The sequence below is a fragment of the Salmo salar genome, chromosome 17, assembly GCF_965601325.2.
Source record: "Salmo salar chromosome 17, fSalSal1, whole genome shotgun sequence".
Classification (NCBI taxonomy): domain Eukaryota; kingdom Metazoa; phylum Chordata; class Actinopteri; order Salmoniformes; family Salmonidae; genus Salmo; species Salmo salar.
In genome coordinates, this window is record NC_138307.1 from 70,077,917 (window position 1) to 70,103,025 (window position 25,109).

Sequence of the window (25,109 nt, forward strand, 5' to 3'; positions counted from 1 at the left end):
TATGAGTTAGTCACCTAGACCAACTCTCCTTTATGAGTTAGTCACATAGACCAACTCTCCTTTATGAGTTAGTCACGTAGACCAACTCTCCTTTATGAGTTAGTCATCTAGACCAACTCTCCTTTATGAGTTAGTCACCTAGACCAACTCTCCTTTATGAGTTAGTCACCTAGACCAACTCTCCTTTATGAGTTAGTCACGTAGACCAACTCTCCTTTATGAGTTAGTCACCTAGACCAACTCTCTTTTATGAGTTAGTCACGTGGACCAACTCTCCTTTATGAGTTAGTCACCTAGACCAACTCTCCTTTATGAGTTAGTCACCTAGACCAACTCTCCTTTATGAGTTAGTCACCTAGACCAACTCTCCTTTATGAGTTAGTCACGTAGACCAACTCTCCTTTATGAGTTAGTCACGTAGACCAACTCTCCTTTATGAGTTAGTCACCTAGACCAACTCTCCTTTATGAGTTAGTCACCTAGACCAACTCTCCTTTATGAGTTAGTCACGTAGACCAACTCTCCTTTATGAGTTAGTCACCTAGACCAACTCTCCTTTATGAGTTAGTCACGTAGACCAACTCTCCTTTATGAGTTAGTCACCTAGACCAACTCTCCTTTATGAGTTAGTCACGTAGACCAACTCTCCTTTATGAGTTAGTCACGTAGACCAACTCTCCTTTATGAGTTAGTCACCTAGACCAACTCTCCTTTATGAGTTAGTCACGTAGACCAACTCTCCTTTATGAGTTAGTCATCTAGACCAACTCTCCTTTATGAGTTAGTCACCTAGACCAACTCTCTTTTATGAGTTAGTCACGTAGACCAACTCTCCTTTATGAGTTAGTCACCTAGACCAACTCTCCTTTATGAGTTAGTCATCTAGACCAACTCTCCTTTATGAGTTAGTCACCTAGACCAACTCTCTTTTATGAGTTAGTCACCTAGACCAACTCTCCTTTATGAGTTAGTCACGTAGACCAACTCTCCTTTATGAGTTAGTCACGTAGACCAACTCTCCTTTATGAGTTAGTCATGCTGTATGTAGACTGTTAAATGTCTCTCTCTCTCTCACTCTCACTCTCACACACACACACACACACACACTGGGTTGCACACACCTAATCCCTCATATCAGATCTGCCCGGGCATTGCCTTGGCAGCGGGCCGCGACTGGCGTGATGACCTCACCCGGCCAAAACGGGGCGAGCGCGGGGAATAGCTTAATCTAATTGGCTGGCAGCGGATCGGCATTATCGCGCGCCATTGGGAAGCTTCCTCATGACAGCCATGCTGAGTGGGTTTTTAATCAGGGCCGGTTAACAAGCCCTCTAACTAAGACCCTACACACTGCCCTGGAGATAGCACTGTACTGCTTCTGATCCAGATTAAGGCTGCGTCCCAAATGCTACTCCCTGGTCCAAAGTAGTGCACTATATATGGAATAGGGTGCAATTTGGGATGCAGTCCAGACCCTTGTGCTTTACACCAAAGTCAGATGAATTAGGAATATACTGTAGAGTTATCATAATGTGAAGGAGAGGGGGTTTCATGCTCAGTGCGTGGTGGAGACTTTAACGCACTGCATTATGGGCCTTCTGACTAATTAGGCTGCATGGAGAGACAGACAGCTGCTGGCATTAATACAGTTATCAGCAACACAGTGTCATTCAGAAAGATTTATCACACTAGCTTTTTGACTGTAGGACTAATAAGAGCAGTGCTGCTAAACACCATGATAACCAATTGGATCATGAATCTCCTCTCCCCTGTAACAGTTCCCCAGGTCGTTGCTGCAAATGACAATATGACCTGGTAAAGTAAACTCTTAGGAAGTTGGCGTCACGACGCTAATCTATCAACCTGTCTATTGTTGTTAATAATAAGTATTCCTGTTTTGTCTTTCTTTTGCCCAGATCACTCCTCTGCGGGGGCCTCGGGAAGGGGGCACCCTGGTAACCATCCGGGGGGAGAACCTGGGCCTGGACTTCAGTGAGATCCAGGGGAACGTCAGGGTGGCCGAGGTGGACTGTACCCCCGTCCGCGAGGGATACATCCCCGCAGAACAGTGAGTACACGGTCACGGTCATTCCAAATCACAGGCTGACCACAGACCCTGGTGCAAACTGTTAGACATAAGGTCATCTGAGTCATACACAGTCACTACTGAATTACAGTCACGTTCTCTCTGACCGCACCTCAACCACACCTCAACCACAGAACAACCCCTCAGGCATAGGGTCATGTGATTCAGTGAGCCTGAGAGAGTGTGACTGGGAGGTGACTAAAGCAGTAAGCAGAAACAAGGTGTGCTGTACAGTCAGCCACTAAGATACCAGAGTAAGTGGAGAGGCTTGGTGGAAGGTCAAAGTCACATCTCAAAGTTGGCATTTAGATTGTGATGTGTTTGGACAAGAGAAAGGCCACGTCAGATCATAACAGACCACCCTAATCAAGATTTCATAGCACACACACACACACACACACACACACACACCACACACACACACACACACCACACACACACACACACACACACACACACACACACACACACACACACACACACACACACCTTTATCAAGTGAGCTCTCCATTGAACTCCACTAGACAGTTTGCTGCAGTGCTGTTGTGTGAGTTCATTCTGCTGTGCAGCACTGCTTTTAAACCATCCAGTAGAGAGGGGCATTATGAGAACCCACCTAATCCCAGGTTAAGACTTGAATATAATAATGTGTTATCTGGCAGGGATTTGGAGGCCCCATGCTGCCAACTCCCTGCCAAAACCTCCATTCATATTCATATGACCTTAACAAGCCTTCCTCCTCTATTCACTACCTCAGTATTCACTACCTCAGCGTTCCTATAGAGAAGGGCTGGGGAAGAAATGTGTAAGTGTGAAGAGCTAGGTTTGGTGAGAAGCCGGTTTAAACACTTTCAGCAGTTTGAGTTCATTTGATGTGTGGCACTGACCTGTCATTGTGTTAAAGGTGTGGGTTAGACTTTGTTACATTTTTCAACCAAAATGTCTATTCTGTATTAAAACCATGAGAATGAGAAAAGGAAATTAAGCACTGCTGTGTGTGTGTGTGTGTGTGTGTGTGTGTGTGTGTGTGTGTGTGTGTGTGTGTGTGTGTGTGTGTGTGTACGTGTGTGTGTGTGTGTGTGTACGTGTGTGTACGTGTGTGTACGTGTGTGTACGTGTGTGTACGTGTGTGTGTGTGTGTGTGTGTGTGTGTGTGTGTGTGTGTGTGTGTGTGTGTGTGTGTGTGTGTGTGTGTGTGCGTGCGTGCGCGTGCGTGTCTGTACATAACTGCATTGTAGAAGCATAATGAATCATCAACACTTCCTCCTGTTTGTAGGATAGTGTGTGAGATGGCGGTGGCAACGCCGAGCCAGTTCGCCAACTACGTGGAGGTGTGTGTGGGGGGTGTGGGGGTCCGAGAGTGTCCAAAAGAGTTCAGGGCCGTATACTCCAAGTACTACTACTTCGTGGTGAGTAATGTCTGGTTGGAAGTAAGGTTTTGGTTGGAAAAAGTCATTATAGAATATAGATTATAGAATGTATGTAGTTCACTTAGTGATCTAGCAATATCTAGGCTATGTAATTCATTTAATTCTGACATTGTATTCTATGTAGACTCTGTTGTTTGTATGTCTCACTGTGTCCTAAGAGCTGTACTCATCACTTCCCTACATAGAACACTAGTGTGAGGAGACAGGCAGTTCTTAATGACTCCAGGGGGAAAATGGACCAGGAAGGGCCATGAAATCTGCTTTCTACACGCCACACACACACACACACACACACACACACACACACACACACACACACACACACACACACACACACACACACACACACACACACACCCCCCGCACTCTCCCTGTGTACACACTTTATCAAACATTAAGAGCATGTCTCTCACCCACTGAAATACAGCCTAATCGTTACCAATATGTGCTTATTTTATGCAGCGATATCAATTTAACACACACACATTAAGGGGAGCTTTATTTCTTAACAGGCCCATATAACAGGATTACATCATGTTAGGTTAGATGTCGTACCATGAAAATACACTGATTATAAGATTATTATGAGATTATTATGAGATTACGACAGAGCAGATAAACTGTTGTGAGATTTATACTTCAACTCCTCCGCTTGTTCCTGTTCTGTTCTCTCACTGCGATGTGATTGGTTGACATGATTTTTATCGATGCATCTGATTGGACGATCTTTGACCTTGACATTTGATCCCTAGGTCACCAGACTGATCAGCCTGAAGCCCAGCCGAGGGCCCGTCTCCGGGGGAACCATCGTCAACATCACCGGTAGCAACCTGGACGCCGGGAGCAACGTGTCCATCATGTTCAAGGACCAGAAGTGCACCTATCACAGGTAGGCAGGTGGGAGGGGCCAATCAGATTATTGGCCAATAACATTATCTATCACAATTATCTCTGAGTCTGATCTGTTTGTCACTCAAGAGTGGACCAGGGACATTGGTTTTTGTACAGAGCGAGAGAGGGGGGGGTCACGTTTGGGCAATCAGATTATCGATCACATCTATTCACACCTATCTCTAAGTCTGATCTTCTGTCACTCAAAAGGTGATCAGCTGTGCATGTTGTCATCCCCTGGCCCTGTGGTCAAAATCCATTAAGACTTCTGAAAGACTTCCTGATCCCTAATCAATAACGTCTATAAAAATCGACGGCGCCATGAGAACCCCCAATAAAGCTAAAGGACCAGATCCCTGCTGGCTGCCTGGCAGAGAGATGTCTTGAGGAAAAAATCCCAAACATTCCTAAACTTAGAAAAGTCTCTTTGATTCTACTGTTGTTATTGTTGATTTAAAGAAGGATTCTGGGAAGTTTTCATATGAACACCTGGTGACATTTCCCCTTCATTGTTATATTCAGATGCACCGTAGTCTAGTCCATTATCATAACGTCAGCTACATTGTAGCAGGTCATAGTTGTACTTTAAGGTAGTAGTAGGGCAGACCGGTGAGACCATTGAAGTAAAATACTTCTCTCTCTCTCTCTGCCATAGGAGGGGCGGCCAGTGGATCACGTGTCGCTCCCACGCCTCGCTGCAGGGATATGGAAACGTCAGTGTGTCAGTGACGGTGGACAAGGCCCGCATCCAGAAAGACTTGAAGTTTGAGTACGTGGAGGACCCCACTATCATCAAGCTGGAACCTGAGTGGAGCATCTTCAGGTGAGACGACAGGGGAGCAGGAAATGGGACCATTCGGGCAATTTTAAAAGCCAATCATAAGTGTGCGTGTGTGACCAAGCAAGCCATGGTGGTGCCGCTCCCTCTCGCCCCTCTCTTCCACAGTGGGCACACACCTGTGACTGTGACCGGCACCAACCTGGACATCATACAGAGCCCCCTCATCAGGGCCAAGTACAACGGTCGAGAGACGGTCAACGTGAGTAGAACCCTCAACCCCTCAGCCCGGGCATGGTCAATGAGAGGTCAAAGACACCTCTAACCAACGGTCAATAGCCTCAACCCTTTACACACTCGTGGGAACTAAGGTGAAATCCCAACAGGAAACCAATGAAAATCCTCCAGATATGTTTTCTGGGACGGAGAGCGATGTATGGCCAAGGAATGCACTCATAGAACAGAGAGACAAAGAGATTGTATTACAGTAGATTCCAATAACAGAGAAAGCCCTGTTTCTCTGTATTCCTCCACCCCTGACAGAAAGACCTGTTTTCCCTATATCTCCACCCCAGACAAAAATCCTTGTTTCCCTGTCTCCCTCCACCTCAGAAAGAGAAAACCCTGTTTCGCTGTATCCCTCCACCCCAGACAGAAAGCCCTGTCTCCCTGTATCCCTCCACCCCAGATTCTGTTTCCCTGTATCCCTCCACCCCAGACAAAATCCTTGATCCCTTTATCCCTCCACCCCAGAAAAAGATATCCCTGTTTCCCTGTATTCCTCCACCCCATAAAGAAAATCTGTTTCCTGTATCCCTCCACCCCAGAAAGAACATCTGTTTCCCTGTATCCCTCCACCCCAGACAGAAACCCTGTTTCCTGTATCTCTCCATCCCAGACAGAAAGCCTTGTTTCCCTGTATTCCTCCACCAAGACAGAAACCCCAGTTTCCCTGGTTCTCTCCACCCTAGACAGAAAGCCTTGTTTTCCTGTATCCCTCCACCCCGACAGAAAAAAAAGATAATGAGTTTCAACGCGAGGTGAACCACACATAAACCAAACTATCAGATTCCCCCTGGAACCACCGTACCCATGGGAGTCCCCTAACCAGCCCTGAGATCTGATCTGAGGTCTGATTGAAAGGCATGGGGAGAGACAAAAGGCAGTAATGCTATCTTCCTGGTCCATCGAAGAGACCGCCACCATTCTGCAGCTGTGCTCCAATAGAATAAGCTTAGGGAGCCATTGTTGCTCCAAGTACAGATGGCCGCACTTCAAAAGCCCCCTTGAATCAAAACCCGGTATATTCGCCAAGTTAATTTGCCACGTCCCAGTTTCTCATTTTCGGCTATGATCTTTGCAATCATTTTGATACTGCCTGGGTGATATTTATATATAACCATGTTTGTTTTGAAAATGCTTGTCCGCTTCCCCACTATCTGGCCAATTCACTCTCACACACAAACACACAGCTTTCTCTGCAGTTATAGACGTGTGACGCAGGCGCCGACACCGGGTCAGCTGCACCCACCAGGATTTGTCTGTTTTGATGTACTGCCGTTGTGAGGAACCAATTAAAATGACAGGTTTTGCTCAGAGGGGGATTTGTTTGCGTGGCGGACCATGTAGCAGAGGTTACAGTGGAGATGTGAAATGCCTCAGAGAGATTCTCCAGGTGGGAAAGTTTTGCTAGAGGCCCTCATCGTGTGTTCTGCCACCTATCACACTGTTGATTTTCTCCAAGTCGTAACAAGAGACAGAATATTAAAGAGAGAGAGATATAGTGGCCCAGAGAGAGAGCTAGAGAGAGAGAGATACAGAGAGAGAGAGAGATACAGAGAGAGAGAGAGATACAGAGAGAGAGAGTGAGAGCCAGAGAAAGCGATAGCGAGAGAAATACAGAGAGAAAGAGAGATACTGAGAGTTAGTGAGCCAGAGAGAGAGATACACACAGAGAGAGAGATACAGAGAGAGTTAGTTAGTGAGCCAGAGAGAGAGATACAGAGAGAGAGATACACAGAGAGAGAGATACAGAGAGAGTTAGTTAGTGAGCTAGAGAGAGAGATACAGAGAGAGATACAGTGCCTTGCAAAAGTATTCATCCCCTTTGAGTTTTTCCTATTTTGTTGCATTACCACCTGTAATTTAAATTGCTTTTTATTTGGATTTCATGTAATGGACATATACAAAATAGTCAAAATTGGTGAAGTGAAATGACAAAAATAACTTGTTTCAAAAAATTCTAAAATATAAAACGGAAAAGTGGTGCGTGCATATGTATTCACCCCCTTTGCAATGAAGCCCCTAAATAAGATCTGGTGCAACCAATTACCTTCAGAAGTCACTTAATTAGTTAAATAAAGTCCACCTGTGTCAATCTAAGTGTCACATGATCTGTCACATGATCTCAATATATACTGCTCAAAAAAATAAAGGGAACACTTATACAACACATCCTAGATCTGAATGAAAGAAATAATCTTATTAAATACTTTTTTCTTTCCATAGTTGAATGTGCTGACAACAAAATCACACAAAAATAATCAATGGAAATCCAATTTATCAACCCATGGAGGTCTGGATTTGGAGTCACACTCAAAATTAAAGTGGAAAATCACACTACAGGCTGATCCAACTTTGATGTAATGTCCTTAAAACAAATCAAAATGAGGCTCAGTAGTGTGTGTGGCCTCCACGTGCCTGTATGACCTCCCTACAACGCCAGGGCATGCTCCTGATGAGGTGGCGGATGGTCTCCTGGGGGATCTCCTCCTAGACCTGGACTAAAGGATCCGCCAACTTCTGGACAGTCTGTGGTGCAACGTGCCGTTGGTGGATGGAGCAAGACATGATGTCCCAGATGTGCTCAATTAGATTCAGGTCTGGGGAACGGGCGGGCCAGTCCATAGCATCAATGCCTTCCTCTTGCAGGAACTGCTGACACACTCCAGCCACATGAGTTCTAGCATTGTCTTGCATTAGGAGGAACCCAGGGCCAACCGCACCAGCATATGGTCTCACAAGGGGTCTGAGGATCTCATCTCGGTACCTAATGGCAGTCAGGCTACCTCTGGCGAGCACATGGAGGGCTGTGCGGCCCCCCAAAGAAATGCCACCCCACACCATGACTGACCCACCGCCAAACCGGTCATGCTGGAGGATGTTGCAGGCAGCAGAACGTTCTCCACGGCGTCTCCAGACTCTGTCACGTCTGTCACATGTGCTCAGTGTGAACCTGCTTTCATCTGTGTAGAGCACAGGGCGCCAGTGGCGAATTTGCCAATCTTGGTGTTCTCTGGCAAATGCCAAACGTCCTGCACGGTGTTGGGCTGTAAGCATAACCCCCACCTGTGGATGTCGGGCCCTCATACCACCCTCATGGAGTCTGTTTCTGACCGTTTGAGCAGACACATGCACATTTGTGGCCTGCTGGAGGTCATTTTGCAGGGCTCTGGCAGTGCTTCTCCTGCTCCTCCTTGCACAAAGGCGGAGGTAGCGGTCCTGCTGCTGGGTTGTTGCCCTCCTACGGCCTCCTCCACGTCTCCTGATGTACTGGCCTGTCTCCTGGTAGCGCCTCCATGCTCTGGACACTACGCTGACAGACACAGCAAACCTTCTTGCTACAGCTCGCATTGATGTGCCATCCTGGATGAGCTGCACTACCTGAGCCACTTGTGTGGGTTGTGGACTCCGTCTCATGCTACCACTAGAGTGAAAGCACCGCCAGCATTCAAAAGTGACCAAAACATCAGCCAGGAAGCACTGAAACTGAGAAGTGGTCTGTGGTCCCCACCTGCAGAACCACTCCTTTATTGGGGGTGTCTTGCTTATTGCCTATAATTTCCACCTGTTGTCTATTCCATTTGCACAACAGCATGTGAAATTTATTGTCAATCAGTGTTGCTTCCTAAGTGGACAGTTTGATTTCACAGAAGTGTGATTGACTTGGAGTTACATTGTGTTGTTTAAGTGTTCCCTTTATTTTTTTGAGCAGTGTATATACACCTGTTCTGATAGGCCCCAGAGTCTGCAACACCACTAAGCAAGCAGATGAGACTAAAAGTGAGCTTTTTGACCATCAAGGAAAAGGCTATGTCTGGCGCAAACCCAACACCTCTCATAACCCCGAGAACACCATCCCCCCAGTGAAGCATGGTGGTGGCAGCATCATACTGTGGGGATGTTTTTCATCGGCAGGGACACGGAAACTGGTCAGAATTGAAGGAATGATGGATGGTGCTAAATACAGGGAAATTCTGGAGGGAAACCTGTTTCAGTCTTCCAAAGATTTGAGACTGGGATGGAGGTTCATCTTCCAGCAGGACAATGACCCTAAGCATACTGCTAAAGCAACGCTCGAGTGGTTTAAGGGGAAACATTTAAATGTCTTGGGATGGCCTAGTCAAAGCCCAGACCTTAATCCAATTGAGAATCTGTGGTATAACTTAAAGATTGCTGTACACCAGCAGAACCCATCCAACTTGAAGGAGCTGGAGCAGTTTTGCCTTGAAGAATGGGCAAAAATCCCAGTGGCTAGATGTGCCAAGCTAGAGACATACCCCAAGAGACTTGCAGCTGTAATTGCTGCAAAAGGTGGCTCTACAAAGTATTTACTTTTGGGGGGGGGGGGGGGGGGCGAATAGTTATGCACGCTCAAGTTTTCAGTTTATTTGTCTTATTTGTAGTTTGTTTCACAATAAAAAATATTTTACACCTTCGAAGTGGTAGGCATGTTGATACAAACCCCCCAAAAAACTATTTTAATTCCAGGTTGTAAGGCAACAGAATAGGAAAAATGCCAAGGGGGTTGAATACTTTCGCAAACCACTGTATATAGAGAGAGAGATACAGAGAGAGAGAGATCTAATGATGCAGAGAGAGTTAGTGAGCCAGAGAGAGAGAGAGTTAGTGAGCCAGAGAGAGATGCCGAGAGAGAGATACAAAGAGAGATACAGAGAGAGAGATACAGCCAGAGAGAGAGTTAGTGAGCCAGAGAGAGAGATGCAGAGATAGTTAGTGAGCCAGAGAGAGAGATGCAGAGAGAGTTAGTGAGCCAGAGAGAGAGATGCAATCACAGCAGCAAGATTTGTGACCTGTTGCCACAAGAAAAGGGCAACCAGTGAAGAACAAACACCATTGTAAATACAACCCATATTTATGTTTATTTATTTTCCCTTTTGTACTTTAACTATTTGCACATCATTACAGCACTGTATATAGACGTAATATAACATTTTACATGTTTTTATTCTTTTGGAACTTTTGTGAGTAATGTTTACTGTTAATTATTTATTTCACTTTTGTTTATTATCTACTTCACTTGCTTTGGCAATGTTAACATATGTTTCCCATGGCAATAAAGCCCTTAAATTGAATTGAATTGATACAGAGAGAGAGGGATACAGGGAGAGAGTTAGTGAACCAGAGAGAGAGAGAGAGATACAGAGAGAGCTGAAAGCGAGAGAGAGCTGAAAGAGAGAGAGAGAGATGAGCCTGTTTCTAGGGAAATGAAGGTGAACTTAGGCTAGTTATCTCTCAGTGAGTCTGCACCATCACACCAGAACAGATCAAAGACCCATTGTGCCGAGGAAAGAGACACCGCTCCAACTGTTCCACTGATTTAGGCCTCCTTTGAGTGAACACTCAGATGTGTCTGCACTCAGTAGGTGGCGGCCACGTTGAATGGATTAGATGCCATCTCTTCCAGGGCTCTGACTGAAATGTAAACCTGTGATATGAAAGGGACCATAATGACTGCAGACTGACTGCAGACCTGTAGTGGCTGGCCTCGGGAGGTCTGTCTACAAGGGCCTGTTAGGTAGAGTTGTTTCACACCGACTTCTATGTACTGAGAAGTGAATGCAGTGAAGCCCAAAACATGTATTTGAAACAGGAGGTTAGTTGCACCTTAATTGGGGAGAACGGGCCTTTGGTAATGACTGGAGCGGAATCAGTGGACTGGTATCAAATGCCATTCCATTAGCTCTGTTGGCCATTATTATGAGACGTTCTCCCCTCAGCAGCCTCCTGTGATATTTAGTACATAGTAAAACATGGCTCTGGTGTAGCCTAGCTAGGAACAGTACTGAATATGAGTTGTGAAGCATGCTGAGAACATACATAGATACAATCACACATTCGGCTAATGCATTTAAGAGTTTTTTTCAATTGAATGCAAATAACCTTTTTGATGCCATCCCCAATGACATTACCACGCCTCTGACCATGTATCAGTACTAACATAACGCCTCTGACCATGTATCAGTACTAACATAACGCCTCTGACCATGTATCAACACTAACATAACTCTATTACTGACCATGTATCAGTACTAACATAACTCTATTACTGACCATGTATCAACACTAACATAACTCTATTACTGACCATGTATCAGTACTAACATAACTCTATTACTGACCATGTATCAGTACTAACATAACTCTATTACTGACCATGTATCAGTACTAACATAACTCTATTACTGACCATGTATCAGTACTAACATAACTCTATTACTGACCATGTATCAGTACTAACATAACTCTATTACTGACCATGTATCAATACTAACATAACTCTATTACTGACCATGTATCAGTACTAACATAACTCTATTACTGACCATGTATCAGTACTAACATAACTCTATTCCTGACCATGTATCAGTACTAACATAACTCTATTACTGACCATGTATCAACACTAACATAACTCTATTACTGACCATGTATCAGTACTAACATAACGCCTCTGACCATGCATCAGTACTAACATAACTCTATTACTGACCATGTATCAGTACTAACATAACTCTATTACTGACCATGTATCAGTACTAACATAACTCTATTACTGACCATGTATCAGTACTAACATAACGCCTCTGACCATGCATCAGTACTAACATAACTCTATTACTGACCATGTATCAGTACTAACATAACGCCTCTGACCATGCATCAGTACTAACATAACTCTATTACTGACCATGTATCAGTACTAACATAACTCTATTACTGACCATGTATCAACACTAACATAACTCTATTACTGACCATGTATCAGTACTAACATAACTCTATTACTGACCATGTATCAGTACTAACATCACTCTATTACTGGCCATGTATCAACACTAACATAACTCTATTACTGACCATGTATCAGTACTAACATAACTCTATTACTGACCATGTATCAGTACTAACATAACTCTATTACTGACCATGTATCAGTACTAACATAACTCTATTACTGACCATGTATCAGTACTAACATAACTCTATTACTGACCATGTATCAGTACTAATATAACTATATTACTGACCATGTATCAGTACTAACATAACTCTATTACTGACCATGTATCAGTACTAACATCACTCTATTACTGACCATGTATCAGTACTATCATAACTCTATTACTGACCATGTATCAGTACTAACATTACTCTATTACTGACCATGTATCAGTACTAACATAACTCTATTACTGACCATGTATCAGTACTAACATAACTCTATTACTGACCATGTATCAGTACTAACATAACTCTATTACTGACCATGTATCAGTACTAACATAACTCTATTACTGACCATGTATCAGTACTAACATAACTCTATTACTGACCATGTATCAGTACTAACATAACTCTATTACTGACCATGTATCAGTACTAACATAACTCTATTACTGACCATGTATCAGTACTAACATAACTCTATTACTGACCATGTATCAGTACTAACATAACTATATTACTGACCATGTATCAGTACTAACATAACTCTATTACTGACCATGTATCAGTACTAACATAACTCTATTACTGACCATGTATCAGTACTAACATAACTCTATTACTGACCATGTATCAGTACTAACATAACTCTATTACTGACCATGTATCAGTACTAACATAACTCTATTACTGACCATGTATCAGTACTAACATAACTCTATTACTGACCATGTATCAGTACTAACATAACTCTATTACTGACCATGTATCAACACTAACATAACTCTATTACTGACCATGTATCAGTACTAACATAACTCTATTACTGGCCATGTATCAACACTAACATAACTCTATTACTGACCATGTATCAGTACTAACATAACTCTATTTCTGACCATGTATCAGTACTAACATAACTCTATTACTGACCATGTATCAGTACTAACATAACTCTATTACTGGCCATGTATCAACACTAACATAACTCTATTACTGACCATGTATCAGTACTAACATAACTATATTACTGACCATGTATCAGTACTAACATAACTCTATTACTGACCATGTATCAGTACTAACATAACTCTATTACTGACCATGTATCAGTACTAACATAACTCTATTACTGACCATGTATCAGTACTAACATAACGCCTCTGACCATGCATCAGTACTAACATAACTCTTTTACTGACCATGTATCAGTACTAACATAACTCTATTACTGACCATGTATCAGTACTAACATAACTCTATTTCTGACCATGTATCAGTACTAACATAACTCTATTACTGACCATGTATCAGTACTAACATAACTCTATTGCTGACCATGTATCAGTACTAACATAACTCTTTTACTGACCATGTATCAGTACTAACATAACTCTATTACTGACCATGTATCAGTACTAACATAACTCTATTACTGACCATGTATCAGTACTAACATAACTCTATTACTGACCATGTATCAGTACTAACATAACTATATTACTGACCATGTATCAACACTAACATAACTCTATTACTGACCATGTATCAGTACTAACATAACGCCTCTGACCATGCATCAGTACTAACATAACTCTATTACTGACCATGTATCAGTACTAACATAACTCTATTACTGACCATGTATCAGTACTAACATAACTCTATTACTGACCATGTATCAGTACTAACATAACGCCTCTGACCATGCATCAGTACTAACATAACTCTATTACTGACCATGTATCAGTACTAACATAACTCTATTCCTGACCATGTATCAACACTAACATAACTCTATTACTGACCATGTATCAGTACTAACATAACTCTATTACTGACCATGTATCAGTACTAACATAACTCTATTACTGACCATGTATCAGTACTAACATAACGCCTCTGACCATGCATCAGTACTAACATAACTCTATTACTGACCATGTATCAGTACTAACATAACTCTATTACTGACCATGTATCAGTACTAACATAACTCTATTACTGACCATGTATCAGTACTAACATAACTCTATTACTGACCATGTATCAGTACTAACATAACTCTATTACTGACCATGTATCAGTACTAACATAACTCTATTACTGACCATGTATCAGTACTAACATAACTCTATTACTGACCATGTATCAGTACTAACATAACTCTATTACTGACCATGTATCAGTACTAACATAACTCTATTACTGACCATGTATCAGTACTAACATAACTCTATTACTGACCATGTATCAGTACTAACATAACTCTATTACTGACCATGTATCAGTACTAACATAACTCTATTACTGACCATGTATCAGTACTAACATAACTCTATTACTGACCATGTATCAACACTAACATAACTCTATTACTGACCATGTATCAGTACTAACATAATTCTATTACTGACCATGTATCAGTACTAACAATGACTCTATTACTGACCATGTATCAGTACTAACATAACTATATTACTGGCCATGTATCAGTACTAACATAACTCTATTACTGACCATGTATCAGTACTAACATAACTCTATTACTGACCATGTATCAGTACTAACATAACTATATTACTGACCATGTATCAGTACTAACATAACTCTATTACTGACCATGTATCAGTACTAACATAACTCTATTACTGACCATGTATCAGTACTAACATAACTATATTACTGACCATGTATCAGTACTAACATAACTCTATTACTGACCATGTATCAGTACTAACATAACTCTATTACTGACCATGTATCAGTACTAACATAACTCTATTACTGACCATGTATCAGTACTAACATAACTCTATTACTGACCATGTATCAGTACTAACATAACTCTATTACTGACCATGTATCAGTACTAACATAACTCTATTACTGACCATGTATCAGTACTAACATAACTCTATTACTGACCATGTATCAGTACTAACATATCTCTATCACTGACCATGTATCAGTACTAACATAACTCTATTACTGACCATGTATCAGTACTAACATCACTCTATTACTGACCATGTATCAGTACTAACATAACTCTATTACTGACCATGTATCAGTACTAACATAACTCTATTACTGACCATGTATCAACACTAACATAACTCTATTACTGACCATGTATCAGTACTAACATAACTCTATTACTGGCCATGTATCAACACTAACATAACTCTATTACTGACCATGTATCAGTACTAACATAACTCTATTTCTGACCATGTATCAGTACTAACATAACTCTATTACTGACCATGTATCAGTACTAACATAACTCTATTACTGGCCATGTATCAACACTAACATAACTCTATTACTGACCATGTATCAGTACTAACATAACTCTATTACTGACCATGTATCAGTACTAACATAACTCTATTACTGACCATGTATCAGTACTAACATAACTCTATTACTGACCATGTATCAGTACTAACATAACTCTATTACTGACCATGTATCAGTACTAACATAACTCTATTACTGACCATGTATCAATACTAACATAACTCTATTACTGACCATGTATCAATACTAACATAACTCTATTACTGACCATGTATCAACACTAACATAACTCTATTACTGACCATGTATCAGTACTAACATAACTCTATTACTGACCATGTATCAGTACTAACATAACTCTATTACTGACCATGTATCAGTACTAACATAACTCTATTACTGACCATGTATCAGTACTAACATAACTCATTACTGGCCATGTATCAGTACTAACATCACTCTATTACTGGCCATGTATCAACACTAACATAACTCTATTACTGACCATGTATCAGTACTAACATAACTCTATTACTGACCATGTATCAGTACTAACATAACTCTATTACTGACCATGTATCAGTACTAACATAACTCTATTACTGACCATGTATCAGTACTAACATAACTCTATTACTGACCATGTATCAGTACTAACATAACTATATTACTGACCATGTATCAACACTAACATAACTCTATTACTGACCATGTATCAGTACTAACATAACGCCTCTGACCATGCATCAGTACTAACATAACTCTATTACTGACCATGTATCAGTACTAACATAACTCTATTACTGACCATGTATCAGTACTAACATAACTCTATTACTGACCATGTATCAGTACTAACATAACGCCTCTGACCATGCATCAGTACTAACATAACTCTATTACTGACCATGTATCAGTACTAACATAACTCTATTACTGACCATGTATCAGTACTAACATAACTCTATTACTGACCATGTATCAGTACTAACATAACGCCTCTGACCATGCATCAGTACTAACATAACTCTATTACTGACCATGTATCAGTACTAACATAACTCTATTACTGACCATGTATCAGTACTAACATAACTCTATTACTGACCATGTATCAGTACTAACATAACTCTATTACTGACCATGTATCAGTACTAACATAACTCTATTACTGACCATGTATCAGTACTAACATAACTCTATTACTGACCATGTATCAGTACTAACATAACTCTATTACTGACCATGTATCAATACTAACATAACTATATTACTGACCATGTATCAGTACTAACATAACGCCTACTGACCATGTATCAGTACTAACATAACTCTATTACTGACCATGTATCAGTACTAACATAACGCCTCTGACCATGCATCAGTACTAACATAACTCTATTACTGACCATGTATCAGTACTAACATAACTCTATTACTGACCATGTATCAACACTAACATAACTCTATTACTGACCATGTATCAGTACTAACATAATTCTATTACTGACCATGTATCAGTACTAACAATGACTCTATTACTGACCATGTATCAGTACTAACATAACTATATTACTGGCCATGTATCAGTACTAACATAACTCTATTACTGACCATGTATCAGTACTAACATAACTCTATTACTGACCATGTATCAGTACTAACATAACTCTATTACTGACCATGTATCAGTACTAACATAACTCTATTACTGACCATGTATCAGTACTAACATAACTCTATTACTGACCATGTATCACTACTGACATAACTTTATTACTGACCATGTATCAGTACTAACATAACTCTATTACTGACCATGTATCAGTACTAACATAACTCTATTACTGACCATGTATCAGTACTAACATAACTCTATTACTGACCATGTATCAGTACTAACATAACTCTATTACTGACCATGTATCAGTACTAACATAACTCTATTACTGACCATGTATCAGTACTAACATAACTCTATTACTGACCATGTATCAGTACTAACATAACGCCTCTGACCATGCATCAGTACTAACATAACTATTACTGACCATGTATCAGTACTAACATAACTCTATTACTGACCATGTATCAGTACTAACATTACTCTATTATTGACCATGTATCAGTACTAACATAACTCTATTACTGACCATGTATCAGTACTAACATAACTCTATTACTGGCCATGTATCAACACTAACATAACTCTATTCCTGACCATGTATCAGTACTAACATAACTCTATTACTGACCATGTATCAGTACTAACATAACTCTATTACTGACCATGTATCAGTACTAACATAACTCTATTTCTGACCATGTATCAGTACTAACATAACTCTATTACTGACCATGTATCAATACTAACATATCTCTATTACTGACCATGTATCAGTACTAACATAACGCCTCTGACCATGCATCAGTACTAACATAACTCTATTACTGACCATGTATCAGTACTAACATAACTCTATTACTGACCATGTATCAGTACTAACATAAGTCTATTACTGACCATGTATCAGTACTAACATAACTCTATTACTGACCATGTATCAGTACTAACATAACTCTATTACTGACCATGTATCAGTACTAACATAACACCTCTGACCATGTATCAGTACTAACATAACTCTATTACTGACCATGTATCAGTACTAACATAACTCTTTTACTGACCATGTATCAGTACTAACATAACTCTATTACTGACCATGTATCAGTACTAACATAACTCTATTACTGACCATGTATCAGTACTAACATAACTCTATTACTGACCATGTATCAGTACTAACATAACTCTATTACTGACCATGTATCAGTACTAACATAACTCTATTACTGACCATGTATCAGTACTAACATAACTCTATTACTGGCAATGTATCAACACTAACATAACTCTATTACTGACCATGTATCAGTACTAACATAACTCTATTACTGACCATGTATCAGTACTAACATAACTCATTACTGGCAATGTATCAACACTAACATAACTCTATTACTGACCATGTATCAGTACTAACATAACTCTATTACTGGCCATGTATCAGTACTAACATAACTCTATTACTGACCATGTATCAGTACTAACATAACTCTATTACTGACCATGTATCAGTACTAACATAACTCTATTACTGACCATGTATCAGTACTAACATAACTCTATTACTGACCATGTATCAGTACTAACATAACTCTATTACTGACCATGTATCAGTAGTAACATAACTCTATTACTGACCATGTATCAGTACTAACATAACTCTATTACTGACCATGTATCAGTACTAACATAACTCTATTACTGACCATGTATCAACACTAACATAACTCTTTTACTGACCATGTATCAGTACTAACATAACTCTATTACTGGCCATGCATCAACACTAACATAACTCTATTACTGACCATGTATCAGTACTAACATAACTCTATTACTGACCATGTATCAGTACTAACATAACTCTATTACTGACCATGTATCAGTACTAACATAACTCTATTACTGACCATGTATCAGTACTAACATAACTCTATTACTGACCATGTATCAGTACTAACATAACTCTATTGCTGACCATGTATCAATACTAACATAACTCTATTACTGACCATGTATCAATACTAACATAACTCTATTACTGACCATGTATCAGTACTAACATAACTCTATTACTGACCATGTATCAGTACTAACATAACTCTATTACTGACCATGTATCAGTACTAACATAACTCTATTACTGACCATGTATCAGTACTAACATAACTCTATTACTGGCCATGCATCAACACTAACATAACTCTATTACTGACCATGTATCAGTACTAACATAACTCTATTACTGACCATGTATCAGTACTAACATAACTCTATTACTGACCATGTATCAGTACTAACATAACTCTATTACTGACCATGTATCAGTACTAACATAACTCTATTACTGACCATGTATCAGTACTAACATAACTCTATTACTGACCATGTATCAGTACTAACATAACTCTATTACTGACCATGTATCAGTACTAACATAACTCTATTACTGACCATGTATCAGTACTAACATAACTCTATTGCTGACCATGTATCAGTACTAACATAACACTATTACTGGCCATGTATCAATACTAACATAACTCTATTACTGACCATGTATCAGTACTAACATAACGCCTCTGACCATGCATCAGTACTAACATAACTCTATTACTGACCATGTATCAGTACTAACATAAGTCTATTACTGACCATGTATCAATACTAACATAACTCTATTACTGGCCATGTATCAACACTAACATAACTCTATTACTGACCATGTATCAGTACTAACATAACTCTATTACTGACCATGTATCAGTACTAACATAACTCTATTACTGACCATGTATCAACACTAACATAACTCTATTACTGACCATGTATCAGTACTAACATAACGCCTCTGACCATGCATCAGTACTAACATAACTCTATTACTGACCATGTATCAGTACTAACATAACACCTCTGACCATGCATCAGTACTAACATAACTCTATTACTGACCATGTATCAGTACTAACATAACTCTATTACTGACCATGTATCAACACTAACATAACTCTATTACTGACCATGTATCAGTACTAACATAACTATATTACTGACCATGTATCAGTACTAACATAACTCTATTACTGACCATGTATCAGTACTAACATAACTCTATTACTGACCATGTATCAACACTAACATAACTCTATTACTGACCATGTATCAGTACTAACATAACGCCTCTGACCATGCATCAGTACTAACATAATTCTATTACTGACCATGTATCAGTACTAACATAACTCTATTACTGACCATGTATCAGTACTAACATAACTCTATTACTGACCATGTATCACTACTGACATAACTTTATTACTGACCATGTATCAGTACTAACATAACTCTATTACTGACCATGTATCAATACTACCATAACTCTATTACTGACCATGTATCAGTACTAACATAACTCTATTACTGACCATGTATCAGTACTAACATAACTCTATTACTGACCATGTATCAGTACTAACATAACTCTATTACTGACCATGTATCAGTACTAACATAACGCCTCTGACCATGCATCAGTACTAACATAACTCTTTTACTGACCATGTATCAGTACTAACATAACGCCTCTGACCATGCATCAGTACTAACATAACTCTATTACTGACCATGTATCAGTACTAACATAACTCTATTACTGACCATGTATCAGTACTAACATAACTCTATTACTGACCATGTATCAGTACTAACATAACTCTATTACTGACCATGTATCAGTACTAACATAACTCTATTACTGACCATGTATCAGTACTAACATAACTCTATTACTGACCATGTATCAGTACTAACATAACTCTATTACTGACCATGTATCAGTACTAACATAACTCTATTACTGACCATGTATCAGTACTAACATAACTATATTACTGACCATGTATCAGTACTAACATAACTCTATTACTGACCATGTATCAACACTAACATAACTCTATTACTGACCATGTATCAGTACTAACATAACTCTATTACTGACCATGTATCAGTACTAACATAACTCTATTACTGACCATGTATCAGTACTAACATAACTCTATTACTGACCATGTATCAGTACTAACATAACTCTATTACTGACCATGTATCAGTACTAACATCACTCTATTACTGGCCATGTATCAACACTAACATAACTCTATTACTGACCATGTATCAGTACTAACATAACTATATTACTGACCATGTATCAGTACTAACATAACTCATTACTGGCAATGTATCAACACTAACATAACTCTATTACTGACCATGTATCAGTACTAACATAACGCCTCTGACCATGTATCAGTACTAACATAACTCTATTACTGACCATGTATCAGTACTAACATAACTCTATTACTGACCATGTATCAGTACTAACATAACTCTATTACTGACCATGTATCAGTACTAACATAACTCTATTACTGACCATGTATCAGTACTAACATAACGCCTCTGACCATGCATCAGTACTAACATAACTCTATTACTGACCATGTATCAGTACTAACATAACGCCTCTGACCATGCATCAGTACTAACATAACTCTATTACTGACCATGTATCAGTACTAACATAACTCTATTACTGACCATGTATCAACACTAACATAACTCTATTACTGACCATGTATCAGTACTAACATAACTCTATTACTGGCCATGTATCAACACTAACATAACTCTATTACTGACCATGTATCAGTACTAACATAACTCTATTACTGACCATGTATCAGTACTAACATAACTCTATTACTGACCATGTATCAGTACTAACATAACTCTATTACTGACCATGTATCAGTACTAACATAACTCTATTACTGACCATGTATCAGTACTAACATAACTCTATTACTGACCATGTATCAGTACTAACATAACTCTATTACTGACCATGTATCAGTACTAACATAACTCTATTGCTGACCATGTATCAGTACTAACATATCTCTATTACTGACCATGTATCAGTACTAACATAACTCTATTACTGACCATGTATCAGTACTAACATAACTCTATTACTGACCATGTATCAGTACTAACATAACTCTATTGCTGACCATGTATCAGTACTAACATAACTCTATTACTGACCATGTATCAGTACTAATATAACTATATTACTGACCATGTATCAGTACTAACATAACTCTATTACTGACCATGTATCAGTACTAACATCACTCTATTACTGACCATGTATCAGTACTATCATAACTCTATTACTGACCATGTATCAGTACTAACATTACTCTATTACTGACCATGTATCAGTACTAACATAACTCTATTACTGACCATGTATCAGTACTAACATAACTCTATTACTGACCATGTATCAGTACTAACATAACTCTATTACTGACCATGTATCAGTACTAACATAACTCTATTACTGACCATGTATCAGTACTAACATAACTCTATTACTGACCATGTATCAGTACTAACATAACTCTATTACTGACCATGTATCAGTACTAACATAACTCTATTACTGACCATGTATCAGTACTAACATAACTCTATTACTGACCATGTATCAGTACTAACATAACTCTATTACTGACCATGTATCAGTACTAACATAACTCTATTACTGACCATGTATCAGTACTAACATAACTCTATTACTGACCATGTATCAGTACTAACATAACTCTATTACTGACCATGTATCAGTACTAACATAACTCTATTACTGACCATGTATCAGTACTAACATAACTCTATTACTGACCATGTATCAGTACTAACATAACTCTATTACTGACCATGTATCAGTACTAACATAACTCTATTACTGACCATGTATCAGTACTAACATAACTCTATTACTGACCATGTATCAGTACTAACATAACTCTATTACTGACCATGTATCAGTACTAACATAACTCTATTACTGGCCATGTATCAGCACTAACATAACTCTATTACTGACCATGTATCAGTACTAACATAACTCTATTACTGACCATGTATCAGTACTAACATAACTCTATTACTGACCATGTATCAGTACTAACATAACTCTATTACTGACCATGTATCAACACTAACATAACTCTATTACTGACCATGTATCAGTACTAACATAACTCTATTACTGACCATGTATCAGTACTAACATAACTCTATTACTGACCATGTATCAGTACTAACATAACTCTATTACTGACCATGTATCAGTACTAACATAACTCTATTACTGACCATGTATCAGTACTAACATAACGCCTCTGACCATGCATCAGTACTAACATAACTCTATTACTGACCATGTATCAGTACTAACATAACTCTATTACTGACCATGTATCAGTACTAACATAACTCTATTACTGACCATGTATCAGTACTAACATAACTCTATTACTGACCATGTATCAGTACTAACATAACTCTATTGCTGACCATGTATCAGTACTAACATAACTCTATTACTGACCATGTATCAGTACTAACATAACTCTATTACTGACCATGTATCAGTACTAACATAACTCTATTACTGACCATGTATCAGTACTAACATAACTCTATTACTGACCATGTATCAGTACTAACATAACTATATTACTGACCATGTATCAACACTAACATAACTCTATTACTGACCATGTATCAGTACTAACATAACGCCTCTGACCATGCATCAGTACTAACATAACTCTATTACTGACCATGTATCAGTACTAACATAACTCTATTACTGACCATGTATCAGTACTAACATAACTCTATTACTGACCATGTATCAGTACTAACATAACTCTATTACTGACCATGTATCAGTACTAACATAACGCCTCTGACCATGCATCAGTACTAACATAACTCTATTACTGACCATGTATCAGTACTAACATAACTCTATTACTGACCATGTATCAGTACTAACATAACTCTATTACTGACCATGTATCAGTACTAACATAACTCTATTACTGACCATGTATCAGTACTAACATAACTCTATTACTGACCATGTATCAGTACTAACATAACTCTATTACTGACCATGTATCAGTACTAACATAACTCTATTACTGACCATGTATCAGTACTAACATAACTCTATTACTGACCATGTATCAACACTAACATAACTCTATTACTGACCATGTATCAGTACTAACATAATTCTATTACTGACCATGTATCAGTACTAACAATGACTCTATTACTGACCATGTATCAGTACTAACATAACTATATTACTGGCCATGTATCAGTACTAACATAACTCTATTACTGACCATGTATCAGTACTAACATAACTCTATTACTGACCATGTATCAGTACTAACATAACTCTATTACTGACCATGTATCAGTACTAACATAACTCTATTACTGACCATGTATCAGTACTAACATAACTCTATTACTGACCATGTATCACTACTGACATAACTTTATTACTGACCATGTATCAGTACTAACATAACTCTATTACTGACCATGTATCAGTACTAACATAACTCTATTACTGACCATGTATCAGTACTAACATAACTCTATTACTGACCATGTATCAGTACTAACATAACTCTATTACTGACCATGTATCAGTACTAACATAACTCTATTACTGACCATGTATCAGTACTAACATAACTCTATTACTGACCATGTATCAGTACTAACATAACGCCTCTGACCATGCATCAGTACTAACATAACTATTACTGACCATGTATCAGTACTAACATAACT

The 25,109-nt window shown here is 38.9% G+C and overlaps 1 protein-coding gene across 3 annotated transcripts in view; it reads left to right on the forward strand.

Annotated features, from left to right (window-relative positions):
* The window catches only part of LOC106576477 (plexin-A4), a 653,820-nt gene that overhangs the window by 537,999 nt on the left and 90,712 nt on the right, over window positions 1–25,109 (forward strand). For all 3 annotated transcript variants that reach the window (XM_082964056.1, XM_082964054.1, XM_082964055.1), the window contains exons 13-17: window positions 1,917–2,068; window positions 3,363–3,495; window positions 4,269–4,405; window positions 5,063–5,230; window positions 5,354–5,447. In XM_082964056.1, coding sequence (XP_082820182.1) covers window positions 1,917–2,068; window positions 3,363–3,495; window positions 4,269–4,405; window positions 5,063–5,230; window positions 5,354–5,447 — 684 coding nt within the window. The remainder of the gene's footprint in view (window positions 1–1,916; window positions 2,069–3,362; window positions 3,496–4,268; window positions 4,406–5,062; window positions 5,231–5,353; window positions 5,448–25,109) is intronic.